The sequence below is a fragment of the Chrysemys picta genome, chromosome 7 (assembly GCF_011386835.1).
Source record: "Chrysemys picta bellii isolate R12L10 chromosome 7, ASM1138683v2, whole genome shotgun sequence".
NCBI lineage: Eukaryota > Metazoa > Chordata > Testudines > Emydidae > Chrysemys > Chrysemys picta.
The window spans coordinates 93,996,932-94,024,550 of record NC_088797.1 but is presented as its reverse complement, the minus strand read 5'-3'; the positions used below and the strand labels follow the sequence as shown (position 1 = coordinate 94,024,550).

The window sequence follows — 27,619 nt, the reverse complement described above, 5'->3', positions numbered from 1 at the left end:
CAAAAGTGGCAAAGTTAAATAATCTTCCTCACAAAAAGATAAGGGCTCATTTAATCAGTGGTTTTTGTTTGTTTGTTTTTTAATAAAAGCACAAATTTCTACATCTAACAGCACCTGGTTTTCTATCTTAGGTACTTATATGGTATCACAGTACCTGGACATGTCAAAATCTTTTTATCCTGAACACACACTACTGTGACGTAGGGAAGTACTATTAATACATTTTACAGATGGGGAAAATAAGGCAGTGATTTGCCCAAAGTTCACTCAAGAAGTTAGCAGTGGACCAGGAAATTGAAGCTAGGTTTCTTGAGCCCCAGCCTCGTGACCCAACACTCTTCTGGTGCACATTCAAAAAATAATAGCTATTAGGTACAATACTACAAGAGGATATACGAATAATTCACAGTGATACTGAAACTAATTTTTCATGATCAAAATGCAACTTCCTAGATAATTCTCCAAGAGCAATTCGAACCTGTCAAGCTTTTAATATTGCTAAGTAACATAATGCATACGTAAACACAGGAATATTTTCTCACCAGTAAATTTAGTAAATGCAATGATTTACTAGTACACTTAAGAGTCATGAATAATATAGGGGATTTTAGTACCTTTATATCAAGTAAAACCTTCCATTACAAAATATTTAATAAGAATCACTATATTATGCCTCAATTATAAAGACTGCATTTAATTAGATATTCAACCTCAAATATTGGTTCTAATTTAAATGGAATATTAGATTTTTAAATATTCGATGATTAAGACATCACATCATTACTTCGGATTTATTTTCCTAAAACCAAGAAGCAATAATTTATGGTGAAGTTATATGATCATTTTAAGATTTCATTCAAAAATGCACAATTCTCTGACAGTAGTTCTAACAGGGAAAATTTAGTTAATTACACTGAAACGTCTGCTCAGAATTTTGATTTAAATAACCAATATATGCACAATTATTTTTAAATGTAATAATAGTAAGAACTTTTATAGGAGTTCATTGACATTAATATGGATAAAAGTCACTATGCACACAACTGGGGTCCTAGTCCTGCTTCAAGATCAGTACAGGTGTCCTTGCTAGCTGATCTCAATGCAGGATGGAACTTTGGTGTGAAATGAACATTTTAAAATGCAGTTATCATAATTTGCCTGACTGAAGCTGTGAACTGGTATATAATATAGGTATCAACCAACTATATTTTTTTTTAAGACTTCTTAACTGACTGAAAGCTCCACAAAAGATTTAAGTAACTTTCTACAGACTACATCTAAAACACATGCATTCAATCCAAGTTACACGAGACGGTTCTATACAATTGTTACCACTTAACTTTCATCAACCACAGCAAATAAAAAAAAATTAAGGACATAGTTTCAGAAATACCAGGTATTCAAACATTGTAAAATTATTCAAAAATACAGTTAAGGTGTCACTGTATGTTAAAGGGAAACCAGTAATATAAAAAAAGTTATATTTGCCCCTTACCCCCCACCTACTATTTCACAAACTATACTTAAAACTGTTCAAGCTGAAGTAGAGATAAATATGGTAGAAGGAATCAGAGGCAGGTAAAAATATTTTATATTACTTTTAACTTTTTTTAAATGAATGGATATAATGTTGAAGACATCCCTTTCCACCGCTATTCCAAGTAAAAACTTCCACAAATGGTGCATGTTGTAGTGTGACATATAAGAACTTTGTTTAGCAGTTCAACCTGTGTAATGTGTAAAAATCAGTGTAATCAAGTTAGAATCTTCTTTCTGCATGAATAATTTAAACTGATTTTATCGTATGACACTTGTTAAGTGATTAGTTTATGATGTTTTGATCATATAACTTAAGACCAACATATAAGAACATCTCTGGTATTAAACCTGGGATGTGACCACTACCCATACACAATTCCAACTCACCCCCAAAAAAACATTTTGTAGTTGAAAGGGACTTTTTATGGCCTGTAAAGTATGTTCAGGAATGTGTAAGCTATGTAAATATGTTTGTTTTAAAAGAAAAAAAAGGACATCCTGACTGTTGACATTAAAAAACACAAGAAAAATCAAAATCCAAAAAGCTGACAATCCTGAGATCATATGCTCATACACCTCCTTCTATGCTACATTTAAAATCTAGTCTTTCCTTCTCAAAGTTATGAGCAATCTCTCTACCCACAAAAAAAGTTAACTCAACTAAGATTAATTTGCAGATTACATGTATAAAGAATGATTAAGTTATATAGAGAAAACAACTTAGTCCTATCCAGTACCTCAAAAGTTATACTAACTACCCCACTAACAACTTTGTCAAAGGTCTTCCTTGTGAAGCCTTCACAAACGTAATAAAAAAAAAAATCAAATGCTCACCAATTTATCAGGTTTAGTATTCTAATACATCCAATTATATTTTGTCATTCAGTACATGGAGCCTTCTTCCTTTATTATCTGTTCAGAATCTTCTACAGTGAATAAGAACCTTATGGAAAATAGCTATTTTGATACTAACTCCTCTGTGAAATATTCTGAACTATTTCTAAAACCAATCTTTCCATAAACTTAAACAAGTTAAAACCAGAAGTTGTCTCTGTCCAAATTAGTTTGTCTTCTCACAAACCTCTAATGTAAACCTAAAAAAAAAAAATAGGTTTATGATTTTTTTTTTAAGTCAGCAAAGTACAAAGTAGACACATTTTGTAACAATATTGAATGTATCATGCAAAACCCTGAGCCGGATAAGTGAAAAAAATCATTAACTAAAATTCAAGAATCTTCTTACCAAGAAGCCAAAAATAAGTATAAGCAGATGAATAGTTAAAAGGAAGTTCTGTTTTGTTATAGTATGTCCTTTTGACATATACATTTTAAAAAAATGTTTTAAGGACCAACCCTAAAACTGAGAAGTATGAAATTAGGTTTCTTGCTATTGGTTTTCCATTTTTACTATCATTACAGAAGTCATAAGTACGTACACTATTTAGCATAGCAATAAAATTGAAGTCTGTAAGCTTTATTTTAGAGCAAGAATTAGTCTTGTAGGTTTTATAATATTAACCTATATCTTGAAAATCCAGGTTTGTATTACTATCCACATCACAGAGAAATAAAAAGTTGCAAGAACTTAGAATGGAAGTCTGAAATGATAGCAACTCATTAAATCCATCAGTATGTTCCCAAAAGAGAATAAAAAATATTTACCAAAAATCCCAAATGCTTTACTAAGTAGTAGCTAGTGTTTTAAAAAATCTAAATGGTCACTTCCTGGGATCACACATTTTGTTTTTTAATAATCTTCAAAATTTTAGGCTGACACCCAAATCAATGTAACAGTACATATTCTGTACTACAGACACTTCACTCTCTCCATACAGAAGAAATCTAGTATCTGTGATGCAATACTGCTCATATTCTGAAGAGCAATAAGCTTATCTTGACTTTACTGTAAACCCATTCTAAATTCGAACCTCCTTCTGAAAATGAATACTATTTTCAATACTTAAGATAGTTTTAGTGCTTGACTGAAGGTACTTCAATAGCAAATTCTACTTTTAGTTAATAGCATGTGATAAACAACAGAACTTAATTCTCATAGTTTAATACATGACAATACAACCTTATATTGTATTAACTTTGCAACACACATTCAAAGACAAACATCTGTCCACTGCTGCTACTATACTACATCTGTTCAAAGGACTATGCAGTTCTAATGCTTCATGGTTTGACTTGTTAGGACTAATAGAGTTAGATTACATATCCCCAAACAGGACATTTCTCAGAGTCCTATGTATTCAAAACATAGCAGTCAGCTGACAAAAAGAACCTCATCCCCTATTTTCGTTTGTGAAATGTCCTCATACACATAGGCATAAGTACATTAATGCACACAAGATCTACCAGCATAAAATATCACTGAATGGACCAATTAGTATTTTTAAAAAAAGAGACTGATTTTTAAATATGGATAGTTATTTTCTTATATTCAAACATGAACTTATTTGTTCAGTCAGTACATATTTTGTATCTATTTACACAAAGACCCAGGTAATAGCAAATCAAAACTACACATCCACTAAAATTATGTCTCTGATTCAAGTAGTTGAGTTACCAATTGAAAAAGGCATCAGTACATGCAGCACAGTAGGACAATTACATTTTATATTTGAACTAAAATCATATATCAAGATAAGAGGCACTATTCTGAACATGAGCAATGAAATCACTGTAAATGGGACAGGACACTGAAGTAAGAGAAATGTCAATACAGGCCACACTAGAATGCTTTAATTTCAAATGAGCACCAGTGTTAATCTCTACAATCACCATTTGCTAAATATAATACCCAATAATCTGCATGACACCATCATTAGGGACCAAATAAGTACTCAATCTCTATTTTGAGCTATATATGACAGAACCTAAAACACAAGTACAGAGCAGGTAATGTTCATGCCCAATCCTACATCAATCAACTGGAAGGAAGACAACATTCAACCTGGGATATGCTTTTTCTATAACAGACTGCCTCAATTTTTCACAAAACAAAGTAATACGGTTGCTAAAAACTGACCAACTTGCAAACACAATAACTGCACACACCTGGCCACACATTTGATTTTTTAATTTGATTTTGCTCGAAATAATTATGCCGACCCTAGCTATACAAATAACACAGGCAGGCACACTAGGTAATTGCTGTAAGGGTCTGATGCAATAGCTGTAGGTGCAGCACTCATTTTCATTTTAATCTCATCTCTATCCTGGGTGCAGGGCCTAGGCCGAGCGCTCAGCCTGCCCGCCTGGGCTCTGACTGCACTGGGGAGGCACAGCGGATTCAGTCAGGAACATGGCAGCACTGTGGAAGGGGGAGGGGAGAACAGACGCGCATCCCTGCTCAGCATTAACACGACAGGTCGCTGGGGAGATGATCGCGGCTCTCAGAGGAACGGCGAGCCAAACGCCAGAGTGGGCCGGGCAAGGATACAGGTCAAATCTAAGTCGAAGCCATCCTCCTGGTATCTCCTTTTGTTCCTACTGACGATCTCTTTGATGATGGCGGTCATGTCTGGGAGCCGGGGGCTGCTCAGGAACAGCGAAGACAGGCAGGGCAGAGGCGACGGCTTCTGCAGGATGCAGACGGCCCTGGCCTTGGTTGAGGCTGGTTCCCCTCTCCCCGCTGCTGCAGCGGCGGCCGCTGGGCTCTGGACGGCGGCCGGGTAATGGCTGCTGCTACTGCTAGATGGCACCGTGGACAGGGCCTGCCTCTGCGGCTCTGCCCGAGGCCCGCAGGCGGCGGCTGGGGACGGGGGAAGCAGCGAACCTTCCTCCCCCTGCGGCGGCAGCGGCTGCTCCCGGCGGCGGCGGCGGCCCCCTCCTTCCCCAGCTGCCCCGAGCGGCGCTGGAGCCGCGGCGGCGGCGGCGGCGGCGGAAGGGTTTAGAGTCGGCCCAGGTCCCTGAATGTGCCGCCGCCGCCGCCGCCGTCTTTGAGGCGATGGAGGCGGAGAGGGGAACTCTCCAGCGCGCCGGGCCCCAGAAATGGTGACAGCGGGTCGGGCCCCCCCGTCCCGCTCCGCTCCTCTCCGCTCCCCGCCCGGGGCGGCGGCGCAGCCCGCGCGTTGGGGCCGCGCAGCCGGGCGGGCGGGCGCTCCCTGCCTCGCGTGAGGAGAAGGCGGCGTGTCCGAAGGCGGCTCGCACGGAGAAGCGAGTCTGCGCGGGCTCAGGCGCTGCTGTGCGTGCGGGGCTGCAGGCCGCCCGCTCTCATCGGCCCCGGCCTCCTCCGCGCCCGAGCGACACTGAGCGCCTCAAATTTCCATCATGGCTGCAGCTTCCGAGGAGAGACGGAGACTGTCCCGCCCCCCGCCTCCTCCGCCGTCGCCACTGAGAAATAGTCCCGCCACATCAGCGTCCCGCTGCCGCCACGATCGCTGTTCCTCCCTTCCGCTGCCCCGCCCGCTCCTCGGCGCTCTCCTGCACCCCGGGGAAACGCTCTGATCGTAGAGAGGTTGGGAGATCCGTCCCGGGGAGCAAACGGTGAGCAGGCCACAGGGAAGCGGAAGGATATGTTCACGCTACCGCGGCCACGGAGTTACTGCCCGTGGAGTCACGTGGGGCTCGTCGGGGCCCTTTTCTGCCTGCGGCGCTCCACCCACCTCTCCCTGTGGTGGAGCGCAGCGCCTGCCCGCCTCTCCCGCGTAGGAGCTGGGGGGCTGGTTAGTGGGGCTGCAGCTCGGCTACTCCGGGGCAGAACCGGACCTTGGACCCATGCAGCCTGGCTGCCCCACGGAGGGGTGGGTGTAGTAATATGTAGGCACCTGCCCGCCGCGCGCGTACACCCCCCCCCACCCCTTCCTCCCCCCCTCCCCCGGGTAGCAAGGCCAGGTACGGCCAATGCAGTGCTAACGCTATAGGCTGCTTCTGTCGTTCATGTTGTTTCCCTAATGTTAGGGAGCGGTCAAGAAAGGGGGCTCCACTGTGCTAGGCGCTGCTCACACAGACCAGATGGTCCCTACCCCTAAGGCTATATGATGTAACCTGACGGGCCAGCGTTGGGGAAGGGACATGGGACCCTAGCCCCTGTGAACAATCTAATAGTAGCAAATGGCATATCCGTTCCTTTTATTTTGGGGGAGGTGTTTAGGGGGTTACAGTGAGTGGGAATAAGCTAAAGGAAGTGGGAGAGGGTGACTGAGTAGGTGAGGAATGAGGCCAAGGAGAAGAGACAGGAGCAAACATCAGTATGGAGGAGAGCATGGTCCTTCAAAACTGTAGAAAATACTGATGATGTCACCAGTGTCTACTGGTTCCTGCTTTGAATGCAGATGCTGCTCCTGGTTGCTGGGACCACCATGTAGAGACTGGAAATGTGAGAACTGCTAGAGCATGCAGCATCTTCCCAGGTACTGGCTACAGTGGAAAGTTGTTTCCAAGGAGGAACAAATGCAGGATAGCTGAGTTCAGGGAGTAGAGCAATCACCAAATGTGGTGGTCCTGGGGGCTGCATCAGGTGTAGGAGAAGCAGGAACCATATGTGGCGGATAGATAGTTTGTATTAAGCCCTGTAATATTAGGAATAGCTGCTGTGAGTACAGCTGGTTGAAATGTTTTGGTAAAATATGCTGTCTTGGCAAAGATTGCTTAAATGTTAACAGAAGTGTATCAGTTTCCATGAAACTTTCATTTGGAAACGTTTTGGGTCCTGGGCAGAGGTTCTATAGGTGGGTGGATTAGGATACTTAGCTGGGATTTGGGGGAGACCTAGGTTCATGTCCTTGCACTGAATCAAGCAGAGCAGGGACTCGAATTTGTCTCCTATAGTCCAGGCCAGTACTCTTAAACACCAGGATAGAGCGAGACTCACAACTACCTCTTTCCTCTGATGCAATTCTGTTTTCATGAAAATACAGAAGGAAAACAATTTTTTAAAGTTGGTGTGAAACAGAGTTGTCATTTCCAGTTAGGGTGAGTAAGTAATCAGTCTGCAGCATGGGTTATGGGTCCACCTGTTCTCTATGAGCAGGGAACACCTATAAACCAGCCACAACTCCTCTCCCCAAAAATTCAGGGACATAGTTGCTGTCTGTCATACCCTTCTTACACAAGTCCTACAACTAAGGCTATGTCTACACTACCCTTTTGTTGTTAAAATTTTTGTCGGTCAGGAGTGTGGAAAAAAACATATCCCTGACCCACAAAAGTTTTAAGGACAAAAAGCACCGGTGTGGACAGCATTTTGTCGGTGGGAGATGTGCTCCCTTTGACAAAGCTAGCATCCCTCATTGGGGGTGGTTTTATTTTGCCAGCAGGCGAGCTCCAGCTGGCAAAGAGCGGATACACTGCATATCTTACAACAACACGGTTGTAGCGGCACAGTTGTGCCGCTGTAAGGTACGCTGTGTAGACATAGCCTTACAGAGTGATGCTAAAAACATTAGACCAAAACCTAAAAGCATGATATATGAGACACTGGGAAGAAAGGTAAAAATAACCACAAGCAGGATGGTCACGTAACCATAACAGATACCTCACAACGCAGATATGTGTAATAAGGTATGCTGTCCACACATATGCAATGATAACTAACAAGAAGTGGAAACACAAACCCAATGGAATGATTGTGTAATCAGCATAACAGAAAAGACTGAAGCAGAGAGATTTTTTTACTCCATTGTCTAAAATAGAAGGGAAGGAGATATTTCATCAATTATGAGAAATGATCAAAGACTTCAAACAATAACAATGAAAAACCTGTGCATGAGGATAATGGTGGATGTAGCATGAAATCTATATAACAACCTGATACTTAATGAGAAACGTATATGAGATTAAACTACCAAAACAATGTGTTGTATCTACCTCTGGTAAAGAGCTGAGGTCTCTTTTCCTTTACATTTTAGCAACATTTTAGTATAACTTGTCATGCCAATTAATTAGTTTAAATTTTCTAAAGAATAAGCTCCAGCATAGAGGTGGTTTCTGAGCTAGTATATGGGCACCTACTGCCCCCTGCAGCCTCATAGGTCCCAGAGGAGTCAATCCAACCTGACAATAGGAACAGAGAGCAGGAGGGCACAGTAGCAGTACATTAACAACTGCAATTCACCAATTATGTTTCTTTCTCACCTCTTCCATACTCAACAGAGCTATATGTCTTGTTTTTGCATCATTCCCACCATACATATAGCTAAAGAGCATTGGAGACAGAGCATAGTGTGTAGATTATAAAAATCTCTCATATCTGCTACTTCAAATACTTGTACTCCACTTCTGCTAGTTCTGAGGAATTGCCCCTATGAACCCAATTGTGCCTCACCTGAATGGGAAAATTACTTGCTTTGTGTGACGATTTGGGGGTTCTCTCCATATCACTTTTGAATTGTCAGATATGTTATTAAACTGAATCATTAAATTACTGTGTCATGGAAAGCCTATATATGTATGTGGATCCACTATGAGATAGCAGGAGTGTATTAGTCTCTGCCAGGCCAGAGACAATGGTGAGTGATCAGTACTCGACTGATCGTCTATTCAAAGTAAAACACCTTCGGACAATGGATTTGCTCTCGCTGAGAGAAAACACTTCCTCCTCTTGTCTGATGGAAGCAGTGGAAAGTTCCCAAAAGGCAAAACAAAAGAAGCAGGTACCCCAGAGTCTATCAAGGGGTGGGGATGGGAGGAGTAATTTTGCATCAGATTAAGATGAGAGAAGCTTCCATCATGAGGTTAGCTAGAATCCCCAAAACTGACAAGTTGCAGAGAGATATTTCTCTCACAGCCACACACGCATCAGCAGATGGAACTTCTGCCTTTTGACTTGGAAAGCAAATGGATACCATCAATTATCAGTTTCTTTTTGAGCAGAAAGGTGAAGTATTGTCTAATGCTAAAATAAATTTCCTAACACTAGGGATGGTATACATATAAAAAACTCTTGAGGACATTCTAACGCTGAGCATCAAGAATGGAAACACTATTTGAAAACAGCATCCTCCAAATTTAGGGGAGCTAGGTGGGAGAATGAGAATCCTGAGATAATATCTTCAAAGAAGCAGAATTACAAGGTAAGTAATTTTCTCTTCTTTAAAGATACTCTCTAAGCATAAGAATCCTTTGAAGACAGTAAGTAGCTTGAAGGATAGTGCAAATAAAATTAAAATAGTCTACACAATAGGCCTCTTAACAAAGACCTATTGAAAAACAACAGCTATGTTCTTTTGCTTTTTCAGCTATGTTCTTTTGCTTTTTCTTAAATAAAAGGCTGCAGTAGATACCTACAACAACAATGAAGCATAAATACAAGAGTCCTTGAGGGGTTCCACATGGACCTAGCGTGACCAGATGTCCCAATTTTATAGGAACAGTCCTGATTTTTGGGTCTTTTTCTTATATAGGCTCCTATTACTCCCCACCCTGTCCCGATTTTTCACACTTGCTGTCTGGTCACCCTACATGGATCCGAAAAAGAAAATACATCCAAATTAGCCAGAGTAGGGCCCTCTTGAAATCACTAGTAAAGCCTCAGTTGTCTTCAGTGTTGCAGAATCAAGCCCATCAGAGACATCACCCATAACAATGTACTAGTAGTAGAAGGGAAAACAGTATCATGCCATGTGTATTCTACCTTACCTTGTTTAATGAGAGGTCAGGTCACTTGTATCTCTTCCACTAGGATTTTTAAATCCAAACAACTGATCAGTTGTGAAAAATGCCCTCCCCATTGTTGTTAAATGCAAGGGCTCAAAATCAACACTTACATTTATTGCATGTATTATATTTGTTTTTCAAAAATGTTCCCTTTCTCCACTGTAAACAAACAAACAAACATAACCCAACAAGTGTTCCAAATCTATTTCCATTTATATTACTGGTTTCTAAATACATCTTTCACCAGGAAGTATACCATATGGGCTAGAACCTCAGATGTGGTTGACATAGGGTCAGCACATTTGGGGTGACAGCAACAGTGTCTCTTAGACACCTTTGCATTTCCCTTATCTTGCCATCTGCCAAGGGCATGTCTGGGCCCTGGAGTAACATGGATGTTGCTTTTGGTTACTTCTAACTGCCCACAACAAAAGGGTATATTCTAACAGCCCTGGCTTGCCAATAGCTTGGTGATGACCTGACTTACACTTCTTTTCTTCCATGGGGTTATGTTGGGCACTTTGATAGAGCCACTTATGCTAGCTCTGTGTAACGTGTGAGTTCCCCTTAAACAAATAGGGACCTGGTTAATCCAACTTTCTGGTTGCTTTGTGAATGACACCAAACAGGTGGAGCAGTCCTAGAAATTGGGCCCTATGTGTTTAGAAAGCTATAATATAATGCAGCAAAGACATTGACTTCAATGGGACTACTCATGTGAGTAAAGTTAAACATATCCATGTTTGCAGGATTGGAGAATCAGATTTTGGACATTTGTTTGTCAAAATTTGGGTTTAGGATGTGGGTCTTTTAGGGAAAAAAATTAAAACTGAAAACCAAAATTTTCTAATGTTTGTACTAGGGCTGTCAAGCGATTAATCATGCAATTAAAAAAATTAATCGCACTGTTAAACAATAATAGATTACCATTTATTTAAATATATTTTTATGTTTTCTACATTTTCAAATATATTGATTTAAATTACAAAATGTACAGCGCTCATTTTATATTTATTTTTGATTACAAATATTTGCACTGTAAAAAACAAAAGAAAGTATTTTTCAATTCATGTAATACGAGTACTGTAGTGCAATCTCTTTGCCATGAAAGTTGAACTTACAAATGTAGAATTATGTACATAAAAATAACTGCATTCAAAAATAAAACAATGTAAAACTTTAGAGCCTACAAGTCCACTCCGTCCTATTTTTTGTTCAGCTAGTCGCTCAGACAAACAAGTTTGCATTTGCAGGAGATAAAGCTGCCCGTTTCTTGTTCACAATGTCACCTGAAAGTGAGAACAGGCGTTCACATGGCACTGTTGTAGCCAGCATCACAAGATATTTACATGCCAGATGCACTAAAGATTCATATGCCCCTTCATGCTTCAACCCCCATTCCAGAGGACATGTGTCCATGCTGATGATGGGTTCTGCTTGATAACAGTCCAAAACAGTGCAGACAGATGCATGTTCATTTTCATCATCTGAGTCAGATGCCACCCGCAGAAGGCTCATTTTCTTTTCTGGTGGTTCGGGTTCTGTAGTTTCCGCATCGGAATGTTGCTCTTTTAAGACTTCTGAAAGCATGCTTCACATCTCGTCCCGCTCAGATTTTGGAAAGTACTTCAGATTCTTAAACCTTGGGTGGAGTGCTGTAGCTATCTTTAGAAATCTCACATTGGTACCTTCTTTGCATTTTGTCAAATCTGCAGCGAAAGTGTACTTTAAAACACAATGTGCTGAGTCATCATCCAAGACAAATATAACATGAAATATATGGCAGAATGCAGGTAAAACAGAGCAGGAGACATAAAATTCTCCCCCAGAGAGTTCAGTCACAAATTTAATTAACGCATTATTTTTTTTAACGAGCGTCATCAGCATGGAAGTATGTCCTCTGGAATGGTGGCCGAAGCATGAAGGGACATATGAATGTTTAGCATATCTGGGACGTAAATACCTTGCAATGCCAGCTACAAAAGTCCCATGCAAATACCTGTTCTCACTTTCTGGTGACATTGTAAATAAGAAGTGGGCAACATTATCTCCCGTAAATGTAAACAAACTTGTTTGTCTTTGCAGTTGGCTGAACAAGAAGTAGGACTGAGTGGACTTGTAGGCTCTAAAGTTTTACATTGTTTTATATTTGAGTGTAATTATGTAACAAAAATTTTTACATTTTTTAAATTGCACTTTCACGATAAAGAGATTTCACTACAGTACTTGTATGAGGTGAATTGAAAAATACTAATTCTTTTGTTTATCATTTTTACAGTGCAAATATTTGTAATAAAAATAATAATATAAAGTGAACAGTGTACACTTTGTATTCTGTGTTGTAATTGAAATCAATATATTTGAACATGTAGGAAAACATCCAAAAATATTTAATACATTTAAATTGGTATTCTATTCTTTAACAGTGCGATTAAAACTGAGATTAATCGCGATTAAATTTTTTTAGTTAATCACATGAGTTAACTGCGATTAATCAACAGCCCTAGTTTGTACCTTTATATTCACAGTACCTTTGGCATAATGTTAGCTAACAGCAGCAAGAAACTAAGGGATGAGAGTGCAGAGTCTATAAACAACTTTTCTTTTTGTATAAATCAGTGTTTACCAGCAAATATATTCCTTATCCCCAGTAGCGTAGCTAGCGGGGTGCAGGGGAAGCAGCCGCTTCCCCTCAGCACATTTTCCAAAGGCAGCGCCTGCCACCAGCATGGCCAGAGGAGCCATGTGGGGGGGCAGCGGGCGTGGCCGGAGGAGTGAGGGGGCTGGCTCCTCGGCCATCGCACTCCACGCTCAACGCGACCCCAACATCGCCGCAGCCACCTCCTGCCTGCGGCGGCTCAGGGCTGGGCGGCCAAGAGCTCCCCGCCCCTTGCTAATGCGGCAGCACCAGCATCTCCTGGCAGCGGCTCACGGCCCCCGCATCCCATCGCGGCGGGAGGGGGGAGGCAAAAGGTCCGCTGTGCCTTTAAGGCCGCCTGGCTGGCGAGCCCCGCGTGGAGCGCACCAAGCGCCGGGAGCGGGCTGGCAATTACCCCGGACAGTGACGGGAGGGTCAGGGCCCAGCCCGGCCCAGCCCAGCCCAACCCAGCCCATCAGCGCCATGGAGCAAGGCTCAGCCAGCAACTCACGAGCCGGAGCCAGGATCCGCCCGTGGCACGGGGCCGAGATCGGACAGGGACAGGCTCTGGCGCGGCGCAGGAGCCTGGGGCGGGGGGATGGGACCCCACGGGTGGGGATGGGCGGCGCACCCCGGCGGGGACACCTGCAGAGCGGGCTGGGCAGGAGAGACTCTCCCGGGACCGTGGGGGGACGGGGGTATCCGCACCCCTGGGAAGCCCACAGGAGTCCTGAGCCGGGCCCTGGGGTTAATCTGGGGGGGGAACGGGAGGAGCCAAGGGGGGATGTGGCCAGAGGAGGAGACAAGGGGCGTGACCAGAGGAGGAGCCAAGGGAGGGCGCCTTTTTTATGTTTGCTTCCCCTACACTCAGAACCTGGCTACGCCACTGCTTATCCCTTTCTGCAGGAGAATTTTACTTGAAGATATTGATTTAAATCTAAAGCCTTGATCATGCTGATCTGTGGGTGGACCTGCAGAGATTCACTGATTTTAGGGACCAGCCCTTATGCAGTCACTTGCAGGATCAGAGTATTAGGTATAAAGAAGTCAGAAATGTTGGTGTTGTTTAATATGTTCAATTAGTAGTTTTAATAATTTATTTCTAAGGTAATGTTAAGTGAATCACTAGCTTTAATAGAATTGAATATGGAATATATGAACTATGACCTTTGGACTCCATCCTTGTAGGCAAACATGTTTACAACTTAGACACTGGAGTCCTCTGGCTCAAACTGGACAGAACCAGTTTTTCCCGCCAAAAAGACTATATAAGAGCCTGCTCAGTGCCTGCGTGGAGCTGTCCATTCTAGCAGCAGCGCGTGCACGGTCGGGTCTTCCTAAACACTCCAAAGCTAGAGAGAAGAGTACCATCTATCCCGCAGCGAGGTTGAGGAAGGAGAGACCTGTCATCACTATCCTCGTCACAGCAAACTGAATCCATTTTACCTGTGGAGGGTCCTGCTTTCCTGGTGTCCATCTTCCCAGACGGTCTCCCCGCCTGCAACGAAGTCCAACAGTCGTCGGAACTCCCCAGTAGTCCTCCCCGAAGGCTCTAAATCAGCCAGAGAGTAGAAAGTCCTGGGCTTCGCACCTGCACGCTGTGTCCACTGCACCTAAATCATAGGAAAGGTTTCTGTATTGGGGTTTCTTTTATTGTTTTCTAAACGCCAAGGGAGGTTTTGTGGGTCTGAGCTTCAAGCTCCTAAAACTAGTCACTGAATCACTGTATGGTTAAGTTTGTGTTTCTTCCCTTACCCCCCTATTTTCCCCAGTTTTCTGTACCTTTGCCCTTAATATACTTACTTTTGTTTGCACCATATTACCTTGTCTCTCTATATTTTTATTATATCACACAGGGAGGGAGGGATACCCTTATTGTAAGCTAAATCCACTGGTGACAGACACGGAAGTTAGCCGAATCTACTCTTCTGAGAAAAGGGGCTTTCCTTTTCTATCTTTCCCCCTACCATTTTTCTAGTATTTTCTCTCTGAAGCGTTACCTTACTCCCTTTGGGGTAACAAGAGCCTAAAATTATAAAGTCCTGTGTTGAGCCTCCAATAGGGTGACCAGATGTCCCGATTTTATAGGGACAGTCCCGATTTTTGGGTCTTTTTCTTATATAGGTTCCTATTACCCACTACCCCCGTACTGATTTTTCACATTTGCTGTCTGTTCACCCTAGCCAAGAATATAGAATGTATTAAACTGATTTTGCTTCAGTAAGGCAGCAAATATTTGTACAAAAAACAATGTTATAAATAAGGTTTAATTTGTGGCAGAAATCAACACACAACCAAATTTGTGTGGCATAAAACATAAGCATCAACCTTAACTTTGAACTGACATTTGTTGGCTTGTGAAACAATTCTATTGTTTTTCTTTGTGTACTTCCTGAATTTTTCTTCATCTGTGAAGTTTAGTGGCCAAACAGTTTAGTGCTAAGATTTGGATTTTAGAGGTTTTTTGTTTTTTTTTTTTAAATGTGTATGTTTGAATTTAATTTATTCTTTATTTTCAGCAAACAGATTCTTTTTTGGGGAAGAGAGGTGGAGCAGGGAAGAATCCTAAACATTCTCCTGCAGTGCTGGTAACCCAAACACAACAGCCATTATGCTAGTGCACAAAACATAGAAAGTAAACTGATCAGTTTAGTTTCACAGTTCAAAATGAGCAAGTACAAAAAGTAAATAGTATAAGTGGAGTAAATTAGTAAGGCAAGCTGTTAGCACCACATTTTTTAAATTTATGCTGATTCTCTTGACAGTGCTCTTTGAGGTTTTTAAAAAGAAACAGGAAAGAAAATATTGTCTAGATTATAAATTTATTTGCCCTTTGAGACCGCAGCAGTTCTGAAAAAGGATGGTCTTGTGTAAACTGATATGCATATTTAGGCTGTCATGGTCTCTCCCTGTCAGGCTCAGAGGGGGGCCACTCTGCCTCACTGCGTCATACAGCAAACAGACCATCAGCGGTCTAGAGGCTCTGGCCTTTTGGGTGGGGCCATGCAACGCACAGGCTTTAGACCAGAGCCTCCTGGTAGGGGAAGACAGCAATTCACAGTCTAGGGGCCTGCGGCCTCCTAGCTGGGGCAGTCCACAGACCAGGCACAAGTCTTTCAGCTTCTGGTGAGTAAGCCACCACCGCAGGGGTGGGGGAACCTTGGCCCACCCCAGGGGTGGCTCCAGGCACCAGCGCAGCAAGTGCGTGCCTGGAGCGGCAAGCCACGCCGGTTCCCGTGAGGGCTGCAGTCAGGCTGTCTTCGGCGGCCTGCCTGCGGGAGGTCCGCCAGTCCCGTGGGTTCGGCGGCAATTCAGCAGCGGGTATGCCGAAGGCGCGGGACCGGCAGATCACCCACAGAAACCCTGCTGAATCTGCGTGACCAGCGGACCTCCCGCAGGCATGCCGCCGAAGGCAACCTGACTGCCGTGTTTGGGGCGGCAAAAAAACATAGAGCCGCCCCTGGCCCATCCTACTCCACAGGGTCCCAGCCCAGGGCCCTAACTGTGGCAGGTGGTTTTGCCACTGGGTTAGCGGGGATCCCACGGAAAGACGTAACCTATGTATGTCTCACCTTTAGGGTATGTCTGGACTGCAAATGAAGGTGTGACTGTAGCACAGCTTTAATCTAGCTAACACAGGTAACAATAGCAATGTAGATGTGGTGGCATGGGCTTCAGCATAGGAACCTGAGTACAAGCCCTACACTGTATAGTAAATCCAGGTCTATGTTGCCACTCTGCCTACAGACCCACTCTTTCCAAGCTCGCACTTGAACATCCACATAGTATTGATACATCTGCCTCATATCTGTGCTGATGCATCCATACTGCAGTATGCACACGAGTCAGATATTGTGGTTTCTTGGGGCTTATCTCAGGGATTGTTGCACCCTTATTAGCTGTAGCTGCTTTAGGGCTTGGTTCAGGGTATATTGTGGGAAACCTGTCTGTCCATCCACAGCACTTGAACGGAAGTACTCTTAGGCCATCAACACAATCAGCCAAGACATTTTTTAGGTGTGCATGCTCCCTGCAACTGGAGCCAGCAATATGGCTCCAGCGCCAGTGAAGAACTTCTGCTCACACTTTCACTCCTGTTTTGGGAATCAGGCAGAACATCTGGTGGACATTTTGGCAACAGTATTTGTCCTATCAAAGGCACACCTCAAATGGTGGCACAGATAGCATCCATGACCCATCTGATGTTGCTCTGGCATAAGCGCAGATTCCCCATATGTAGACTTGAGCTTCTGGAAGACTGACACGAGCACAGACTGATGGGATCACAGGGACCTGGATGACCAGCAGTGGCTCCAGAACTTTTGCATGAAGAAGCAGACATTCTCAGAGCTTTGTGAGCAGCTTGCCCTGATCCTCCAGCATCAGGCCACATACAGAGGGACTGGGGAGGCCATGCCAGTCCAGAAGTGGATCTCTATTGCCATCTGGAAGCTGGCTATCCCAGACTGCTATGGGACCATAGCTAGTCAGTTTGGTGTTGGCAAGTCTACTATGAGGATTGTGGTGGTGGAGGTTTGTGGGGCAATCAGGACTGTGGTTTTTCCAAAGATTGAAGACATAAACAATCTCCCTGAAATAATTGCTGGTTTTGAGAGAATGGGCTTCCCAAGCTGCGCTAGGGTTATCAATAGCCATAGCGTGCCCTCTGTAAGGAGCACAAGAACAGAAACCACAAAGAGTACTATTCCATCATTATGCAGGCCCTGGTCACCCACAAAGCAGGTTCATAGGCACCAATGTGGGATGTACTAGCAAGGTGCATGATGCCAGGGTTTCCTAGAAATCATGACTTTACCTTTATAGACAAGCTTCACACATTATTTCCTCCAAAGGACATTGTTATAAATGAAGTCACTGTCCTGACTGTTATTCTAGGGGACACCAGGTATTTCCTTCTGCCATGGCTTATGAAACTGTATCCTGATCTCAGAGGGCCTGGTCAAAGAAGGTTTAACAACATACTCAGTCGCTGTAGGATGGTGGTAGAATGTGCATTTGGCAGACTGAAATCCACATGGCAGTGCCTTCAAAAGCATTTGGGTGCCAATGCTGTCAATGTCTTGTGCATTACTGTGGCCTGCAGTGCACTGCACAACATCTGTGAGGCCAAAGGTGAGCCATTTCACCAGAAGTGGGCTCAAGACACTGCTGAATTGCTGTAATGGTGCGTGCACTCAGAAAGTACACTTGTCATTACTGGGATAGAATCCACACACATAAGGGAAATCAGAGATGCTTTGTGTGCCCACATAATATGTTTGCAGGGTGACAGGATGAAGGTGAATGACATAGAATAATTATCTCACACTTAAATTATGCCCATTTATCCCACAATTTCTGAGGATGGGGCAGCTCAGGAAGATTTTTTTTAATGAATTTTATTATGCATTTTATGAAAACTGTTTATGTACCTCAACACACAGTTTATGGATTACTTTGTTTCATTTTAATTAATTTAATAGAACCAGCTCATGTAGCCTTGTTTGCAAATTAGACACTTTATTGTAAACATGCACATAAAAATTATAATTTTAAAACTTTTATAGGCAGACCAGCTGTCATGAAGATGTAAAAGACAGTAAACAAAAACAGTGCATGTTAAGAAAGCAAACAAACAAAAATACAAAACAGCCCAACTACAAACATTGCAACCATAGCAGTTTCACTGTTGCTGGAATTGTGTCCTCCCTGTGTTCCCATTCTCCTTGGCTCTTCTGGTGTGTTTTGCACACGTGGGTTGTGGCTGAACAGGCGAGGAGGAATGAACCAAGTACATTTGACTGTTTCACTGTAGTGTTCATTGCTTAGGCACGTGTGCCAAAGGCAGCACGTGAGCTGATTTTCAGTGGCATTCACACTGCCCAGGTCCTGGCCACTGGTCTGGGGGACTGTGCATTTTAATTTAATTTTAAATGAAGCTTCTTAAACATTTTAAAAACCTTATTTACTTTACATTCAACAATAGTTTAGTTATATATTATAGAGTTATAGAAAGAGACCTTCTAAAAACGCTAAAATGTATTACTGGCATGTGAAACATTAAATTAGAGTGAATAAATGAAGACATGGCACACCACTTCTGAAAAATTGCCGACCCCTGGCTTAGGCCATCGACCAGCCAACTCCGGGATTGTCCAAAAGCTGCATAGGCTGCAGGACTTAGTAGCATTGAGCGGACTTAGTGTGGAGGGATTGGAGCTAGAGCTTGCAGCCTGGTGGCCATGAGAGCAAGCAACCTCTCAAAAAACTCCTGCTGGGCTCTGTCTTTCTCCGATCATGCTCCAGGAATTTTGCTGCCAATTTCTCCTCATACTGGGCAGCCTCTCTTTCTTTTTCTAGTCTTCTGTCCTTCTTCTTTCTCTGATAGCCAAGCTGTTCATTGTCTGTGGCCAACACATCCAGCATCTTTTCATCCCCAGCCAAGGGAGACAGGAGACTGAACCACAGGGGATCAATAAACTAATAGTGCTGTAGTGAAGGGAAGGGTGTATTTACCCCAGTTAAGTTAATAAGCTGTAATGTACTCTTTAAAAGAGCAACAAACTTAATATCCTCTGTGAATGTAGAGCAGGGGTTCTCACAACTAAATTTTGGTGGCCTCAGTGTGCGGCCACCAGCTCTTGTCTTTTTTCTTATTGTTTCTTTTGCTTTTTTGGTTGCTTTTTTTTGTTTTGCTAGCTATTAAGTCTGCTGTGAAAAGTGATATTAATCACACAAATATCACTTTTCACAACAGACTTATTCAGCCCTGGCAATCCCAGGGACAAATTGAGCCCTGGATGCGGAGGTGGGTACAGAGGTAGCACCAGTCCGGGGCAATGGGGCACTAGGGGAGCCAATGGGGACTAGGGGTGGTGGGAGCAGAGCCCAAAGCCCCTTGGCTAGAGCCAGACACCATCGTCCCTGGGACAGTGGGAAACTCACTGCCTGCCTGCTCCTCCAGCTTTTGTGTCTCCAGAGAGGAGCCACTGCTTTGCCCCCCCCCCCCATAACCACCCAGAAGGCTGTAGCCACAAGAAAAGGCTTTGGTGGCTGCATGCAGCCACTGTGGCCACATTTGAGAAACACTGTGAGTGATATGTGCTGTGCATTGCAGAGATACATCTCTGAGAAGCTTGGAGACCGTAGTTCATTGGTTGTTACCTGCTAGGCAAGGTTAAGACTGATAGAGTCTCAAGGAGTTTGCGGGTGAGGAAGACAGGGAGCTAACACGAAGTCTAATCTCCGGTAAAGCTCACTCTTGCTGAGGCAGAGAGGTAACACAGTGGCTCACAACTCTGGTTATTCCCAGCAGCGTGTTACAGGTGCTAGTGCTTCTTGTGCAGTGGGCTGTTCCTCAAGACCGTCCGCAAAGAGGTCCTCTGAATATGGCCCCAGGATGTGCTGAAGCTGCTCCAGTGGCATAGCCTGATCCAGGACAAGTATCAGCAACAGTTATTTTGTGGGAGTTCATACAGAGGCTGCAGGCTATCTACCAGGGGTGCCTCTGATTCTGGGGTTATAAACCTGCTCAGGAGATTGTCATGCAGCACTGTGGTCTCTGTGTGTGGGACAGTTCCCAGCACTTAATAGAATTCCTCTAGAAGAGGTAGGTAGACAGGGCGTTCCCTGAGGTGTGGTTATCATCCATGGTTTGGCGGTAGGCAGTCTTGAGGTGCTTGACCCGCTCCTAGCATTGATTTGGGAGGCTGGTAGATCCCCATTGCCACCAGCCTCTCCAAGATTCTTGTGTACAGGTGGTCTTCTTTATGCTCTTGCGGAAGCCATGGCTTTTATTCTCTTCACATCACAGATTTACCAGAGTCTGGCTGTATTCCTCTGGCCAGCTAGCAGCATGCTTGGCTTAGGGCTTCTTCTTAGTGCTGGTCATAACTAATACACAATAGGGTTAACTATTTTTACAGTTGAGCAGTCCATGTGGAAAGGAAGGGTTAAAATGCTTAGCAGCTGTATTTGGACCAGGAGACTGTTTCCAGTTCCTGGGAATAGAGTGGGAAATTTGGGCACAGACGGGCCAGGAAACACAGGCCTAGGGGATCATGGGACAGCATCGGTGGACTCTCTGAACACGAGCTTGGTGACTTGGGCTCCCACTACATCTACACTGCAAAATGAGTGGGCTTGAATCTGCTCCACAACAGGACTCGGGCTTGGACCCGGGCCCCTGGGCAAGTCTGCAGGCCTGAGTCTTGAGAGGTTTCTGGTGCATTTCAGAAGGCTTCATGTGTGGACAGTAGGCGGGTTTGGGCTTAAACCTGAGTCTAAGGTTTTCTTTGTAGTGTAGACATACCCCTTAGAGATGCTTGGATACTCTGGTTGCTAGCCTATGCTGAAGCTCATGCCACCACATCTATACTGCTATTGTTACCCGTGCTAGCTAGCTACAGTCACACCATCACTTGCAGTGTAGATATACCCTTAGCAAAATGGAGTGCTTGGATGAATCCTCCAGCTTCGGATACTGCTATGCAGTGGATGATTTTTAATAATATCCAATAATAAAATGATTAACTTTGTAATAAACTACCTATCTTTTCATAGCCAAGGTGAAACAGAATCCCAGGCTATTTTGATGTAGGTACCATCCCCCTTTCCAGCACATGAGAAATTGTAGGTAGGGACAAAATGGAGCATACGATTGTCTCAGAGAGAGGCTAGTTTTAAAACATTGAAGAAAACAAATTAAACTGATGCAAGGAGACTTATTGAAGACAACAGCAGATGAATGGCTCACAAGCTCAGAGTTTGTATTCATAACATAGATTCTCCTTTAACTTTAACTTTTTCTATTTTGTATTATTATTGTTGTTGAAATTATAATATAAAATGAAAGAAAATAGGAAGATGGGATTTGAAGAGAATTGCCTCAATGTCTCAGAGGGAGCAAAATTTTAATTCTTCAATTTATGTGACTTTCATCATGAGATTTTCCAATAGGATTTGCAAACTTCTCTATTTTCAGAAATTGCATTATTCACCTCTGAATTGCATTACTGATCACTTTGGAGATTAATTGGGCCAATTGTTTATCAGCACACAGAAACACTATATAGTAATTTAGGACAAGAAGTGACAAATATCACGGCAGATCTCAAACTGTGGTCCACAGAGCATTTCCTGGTTGTCCATCAAGAGCTAACTGGTCAAATGACTTTGGTTCTCCTGCTTGTTCCCAGCTGCTAAATTACATGAAAAGACAGCTAAAATTACATTAAATATTTTCCTAATATTACATTTCTATGTAAGCAATTGCTGTAGTTGCCATGGGGATGTAATGTGATCTGGAAATGGAGGGGAAGTGGTCTATATGATCATGAAGGGGAGGTGGTTCATGCAGTTGTGAATGTGGGAAAAAGTGATACATGAGACAGTCTATTAGTGGTACACGATATGAAAAAGTTTGAAAAGTTGAGTAGTAAAGTGTATGATTTTCCTTTAAAACAAGATTCTGAGCTGGGTGGCTGGGGCTTCTGGCAACATTCCATCAGGATGCACCGTGGCAACTAGGCAGAAGTTGGGAAAAGTCTTTTGGAAAACGACATTCAGACATGAGAGGTGAGGGGATAGGGGATGGGGAAGGAGCTGGAGGAGAGTCATCTGGGCAGATTGTGAAGATGAGAGCTACAGTGAGGATCAGTGGACATGAAAAGGACACAAAGTAACCACAAGTAAAATAAAGTAAAAGAATTAAGAGCTAATTGCAGAGTCAGGTCACATGAAGAAAAAATATAAGTAAGAAAGGAAATTTAATAATTAATTTGGAGTCAACTGGGAAAATAATGCCCAAGAAGAATAAGATACAAGAATAAATAGCAGGAGCTGCCACTGTAGCTTCTTGGTGGATGAATAATGTTTGAATATCTTAAAGACCTAGGAAACCAAGGGAAAAAATCTGAATTTCTAACAGGTGTGTGAACTGCAGATAACAACTGAGGAATAATGGTCCACATTTTCAGGACTGGCTGGCTGATGCCCAGTGTAGATTGGAGTGGGGAAAAGAAGAGGCTGCAAAGAAAGCTGTAAGCCACTTTTGTATGGCTCCTTGGTCCTTTAAATAAATTAAATAAACATTCCATCCTTGGGACACTGGGTGCTGATCCAGTCCTGCAGGGCACCTTACAGCAGCTGCAGTTCTAAAAGGAGTTCCATATACTTCTCTTTGAGCAGAAGAATTATGACATAAGCCACCGAAAGTAGAAGGTTGGTGAAAAGCACAATAATAAATCAGAAAGGTCCTCAGGGCTCCATGAGAGACATGAGACATTAGGGGGTAAGTATTAAAATGGTTATTTCATTTTTTTAAAAATGAACTCCTAAAGGAAAAGCTTTCTCCCAGTTTAGTTAATAAATATACTTTCCACTTATTTATATAGCACTTTCCATCTGAGGATCTCAAAGTATTTTACAAAATGTAAATGAGTTAAGCATCACAAGACCCCTAAGTTAGATCTCCTCACCACCGCTTTGCCGATGAGGCTAAAGCTGAAAAGATGATTACTAACTTGCCTAAGGTCACACAAGACATCAGGTCAGAACCAGGAAAAGAGCCAAAATCTCCTGGCTCACTGTTCTGTGCTTTTGCTGCAAGACCATTTTTTCCTTTATTTAAATTACACTGAAAGGGTTCCAGTCCGCCTTCTAATAGAGTACTTGTGAAATGGAAGAGTGGAGATCCTGTAAACTGTAATGACAATTTCATTTAATGAGGTATCTTCCAAAAGTAAATTTTCCATACATATTTGCACTGATTACTTAGTCAAGCTACTTGCTTTTAGGGTTAGAAACTCAGGTTTTTTTTTCCAGATTTTTAGAAATGAGATTAAGTGTCAACCCACCATTTTCCAAACACATTCAAGGGCATTTTTCCATATTCAGGTAAATCTGAGAATGCAGGTGGCCTACTTACAATAAAATTGCTCCAGGTTATAGAGATAGAGAAAAGTGAGCACAGATGAATAGTTTGGAAACTGTAGCATCTGGAACCATTTTATGCCTCATCTATCAATCTGCGTTTATGGGAATTGAGAATTAACATTTCAAACCACACTTCCTTACTTCATGACTGATGAATCCCAGATCTGAGGTCATTATTCCACCCCCAAAGCAATATAGAGAGATATTTGTGAAGGTCACACTAAAGAATCTTTGGTAACTCTCACTTATGTTCTCTTTTCAATTAAAAGGTAATAATGAAATATATATTGTTAAGGTTGTAAGAAACATTCCATTGCAAGTCCCTGTTTCCACCTCTCAACTTCTGTCAAAAATGCTTTTTAACTGATACTTCTCTTAGTATGTATCTGAACAAACATGAATATTTTTTCTGGAAAGTTTGAATAAAACCAAGTAAGTAGGTTATGAGATACATAAGCTATAACACAAGTTTGTTTATTCATTATTAATATTAATTGATCTGACTTGCATCTGAAGAAGTGAGGTTCTGACCCACGAAAGCTTATGCTCCCAGTACTTCTGTTAGTCTCAAAGGTGCCACAGGACCCTCTGTTGCTTTTTACAGATTCAGACTAACACGGCTACCCCTCTGATACAAGTTTGTTTGTTCATTATTAATATTAAATATTATTTGTTCTCTGCTAGTAATATAGCTTTGTATTACCAAATTAGAATTGTTTACATATGTGGTACTGAGTGTCCCACTTAAGGCTAGGAAATGTTTTTAGACTAATAAGGTGTTTGAAATATTAAACTGTTTTTGTTATGCATTCTGGTCACACAACTATTTTATTCTGGTTTTGCTAGTCAGACAGCTATTGTATTATTATTATGCGTGTGCTGGTCAGACATCTATTGTTTAATATGTGCACTTTGTTGATTTTACACCTGTTGTATTATGTGGCTGTTGGGTAGGCATACAATATATAACAATTGTACAAAATTTAAGATTTGGACCAGAAGAAAAGGCTGGAGTGGGGTAGGGGTATGAAGGAGAGTGAAGGAAGACAAAAATGATTTTCACTAGTTCATCTTTCAGACTTCACAAAGTATTACACCGCAACTAAAAGGCATGGACAGTTTTTACTCAAGGCAAGACCTACTCAGACCTTTCTTTTTAGGTTTATTTAGCATATATAACTAACACAGAAGGTAAGTGTATTAAAATCTTAACTTTTTACCCTTACTTTTTTTAAACTAGTGGATGGTCCTGCAGTAAACAGACAGCTGAGGCAGTAAATTGAAAAACAATAATAAATGTTTACTGATTAAGTAGTTTCCTTAAATTTTATACATCACTAGCTATATAAAATCTTAGGGAGATTTGATGATGTAACCGTCAATCCACCAAGTTAAACCCCTTCCATAAAAACTATATCCTTTTTTTTGGTCAGAAAACTGCAGACATATTTTTCAAGTCTCTTCCCTTTATCAAAACCAGAGAAATGGGGATAATAACAATAACAAATGTGCCCAGCCTGGAATTACATTATCAAATAGGAGATGTGAATTTTGGTTCTGAGCCAGCAGGAGAGAGAAATACTTTGGGAGCAGAATGCTTCTCCCCTGGGGATAATCTTGCTCTTGACAAGCAACGCCACCCCATCATGCCTAATACTAAGAGTGTCACTTGTGGATTTGGGAGTGAACCATATGGACAGATTCCCTTTTGGGTGGATGGAGAATCAAAACAATTTGATGTTTTTGAAAGATGGGAGAGTAATGTTAGACGAATCTGACAGATGACTGTCAAACCTTAGAAGTGAAGTTGGTGACAAAATAAAATACACATTTTCTGTACTTGGAATAACATTTTAAACTTTTTAGTTATTGGATTATTATAGTTTGTAATCATACAATTATTGTACTTTTAGCATAAAGCTACTATATCTTCACTTGGAATAATATTTCAGTCAATTTTAAATTAGAAGTTAAATAGGGAAAGATCCTCAGCTGGTGTAAATTGTCATAATTCCATTGAAGTCAATAAGCTAAGGATCTATCCCATATTATTTGGGAAGCCAGTTAGCTGAAGCAGCTTATGGAATCCATTTTTCTCCATGTGATAAGACACAGCTCAAATATAATAGGTCCCAGTCTTAAAAAGATTTATGTATCTGCTTAACATTGTGAGCATGAGGAACACCAGTGAAGTCAATGAGAGTACTTGTGTATAAAATTAAGCATGTGTATAAGTGTCAGAGGATCAGAGACATAATCATTAATAATTTATATACCTCCAACTGCTTGTTCTCCGTAGATTAGTTGATCTATATCAAGTAACTTGCACTTGGCTGTATGAAAACATATGTATTGCATTAGGAAAGTAGTATATTGGTATATAGATGCTAGAACTGAGGACTAGGAAAGAATTGTTGCGAAAGAACATTCCCAGCCCTGTCACTTACTTCCTGTGTGACCTTCAACAACTAATTTTACCTCTCTGGGCCTACATTTTTTAATCTGTACAACGTGGATAGTAATAAAGGCCGGGTGTGTTTTGCACCACGTCAGAGCTAAATTCCGCAGCAGTTCCACGTACCATTTACAATGCAGGTCTTTATTCAATTACATATGAAAATGAATTATTCAATTATTATAGCATCACTTGTACTATTTAAATTTGACCATACGTTTAGATTTAAATGATTTTTATATTGAAAAATGCGTAACTGTTATTGTAGCAGGGAGCAGGAGACTTTGGCACCTCAGACGGCACGGCACAGCACAGCGGGTAGTATGGATTTGGGGGCTGTCACGGTGATCTGCAGAGGAACGGCGAGCCCGGGGTGTATAACTGTCCAAGGCTGTAACAGTTAGAGCGCAGGACCAGGCTGCCACGGCGGGGCGGCTTCGCCCTCAGCGCGGCGGCAGCGTGACTTGGCGGGAGGCGAGAGGCATCATTCCACAGTCGGCGGCTAAAGGGACCTTGGCCGCGCAGCCTGGGCGGCGCCGAGCCCCGCAGCGGGGGGCCCATCCGGCCATGGGTGATCGCCGGGCGGCGCTCAGCTGCCGGGATCCCTCAGGCCGGCAGCTCCCCATGGGCAGCAGCAGGGTGTGCGTAGGCTTCCCGCTGTCTGTACTGGCGGAGAGAAGCCGCGCTGGCTGCCCGCCCCGCGCGCGCCCGGCCAAGGCGGAACCTTTGTGCGGGGCTGCCTGCTGTAGGGCTGGGGGAGGGAGTTAACAGGCACTCGCCGCCGGGGCCGGCTGCTTGCTTCCTTCCTTCCTTCCTGCTGGCGCGCGCCGCCCGTGACCCGCCGCCTGGCTCGGGGTGAGTGTCCCGTGCGGAGCGGGCTGTGGGCCCCCTCAGGCCTGTGGGGTCGGCGGGCCGGGCCGGGCCGGGGCAGCGCGGAGGTCACAGGCGGGGATTCCCGCACTTGCTTGCGCGTCCTGGTAACCCGCGGCTCGGGGTGGGGGAGGGAGAGAGGGACGGACGGTGCTTCCTGCCCGCCACCCACCCAGCACTGCATCGCCGGGGCTGCCCCCCCGGGCCGGGATGCTCCTTCCCCCTCCCCTGCTGCCCAGGCCCGGTGCTCCAGTCCCTGCCCTCCTACTGCAGCATTTCTCGCCCGCCATTGCCCCGGGGCTCCAGTGGTAATTCCCGGCCCGCTCCTGCCACTGCGGCAGCCGGTGCTGCTTCTCTAGTGAGTAGCCACCCTGCTCAAGAGGTACCAGCGCTATCGCCCTTCAATGACTGGCGATAACATTGTGCCCCTATAGTCTCCTCTATCTTCGGTTTTTAAAGCACTTTATACTCTGAAATCGTCCTAATACCCTGTCACTCCTGTTTTGCAGATAGGGAATTGAAGTCTGTAGAGATTAAATTACTTGCACAGGGTTGCATAGGTGGTCTGCAGTTGAGCT

At 43.2% G+C, this 27,619-nt stretch overlaps 2 protein-coding genes and 2 long non-coding RNA genes across 14 annotated transcripts in view; 2 read left to right on the top strand and 2 right to left on the bottom strand.

Annotated features, from left to right (window-relative positions):
* PTEN (phosphatase and tensin homolog) overlaps nucleotides 1–5,730 on the bottom strand; it is a 96,469-nt gene extending 90,739 nt beyond the window's left edge. The window contains exons 1-2 of the mRNA XM_065553502.1: nucleotides 5,492–5,730; nucleotides 4,988–5,415 (exon numbers count right to left, since the gene is read on the bottom strand). Coding sequence (XP_065409574.1) covers nucleotides 4,988–5,066 — 79 coding nt within the window. The 5' untranslated portion in view covers nucleotides 5,067–5,415; nucleotides 5,492–5,730. The remainder of the gene's footprint in view (nucleotides 1–4,987; nucleotides 5,416–5,491) is intronic.
* Nucleotides 5,731–5,750: 20 nt separating this feature from the next.
* On the top strand, nucleotides 5,751–8,908 carry LOC122174343 (uncharacterized). Its single transcript, XR_006176030.2, has 2 exons — nucleotides 5,751–6,290; nucleotides 6,822–8,908. It is a non-coding gene; the product is annotated as an uncharacterized LOC122174343 (long non-coding RNA).
* Nucleotides 8,909–13,894: 4,986 nt separating this feature from the next.
* Nucleotides 13,895–26,562, bottom strand: LOC122174342 (uncharacterized). The gene is made up of 2 exons (XR_006176029.2): nucleotides 26,429–26,562; nucleotides 13,895–14,394 (listed from the first exon to the last, which is right to left on the bottom strand). It is a non-coding gene; the product is annotated as an uncharacterized LOC122174342 (long non-coding RNA).
* ATAD1 (ATPase family AAA domain containing 1) overlaps nucleotides 26,226–27,619 on the top strand; it is a 33,416-nt gene continuing 32,022 nt past the window's right edge. The window contains exon 1 of one of the 11 annotated variants that reach the window (XM_065553507.1): nucleotides 26,226–26,311. The gene's annotated coding sequence lies outside the window, so the exon portion shown is untranslated. Of the gene's footprint in view, nucleotides 26,312–26,632; nucleotides 27,424–27,619 lie in introns of those variants that run through there. The other 10 variants (XM_042856846.2, XM_005292492.4, XM_065553509.1 and 7 more) reach the window with 10 other exon arrangements.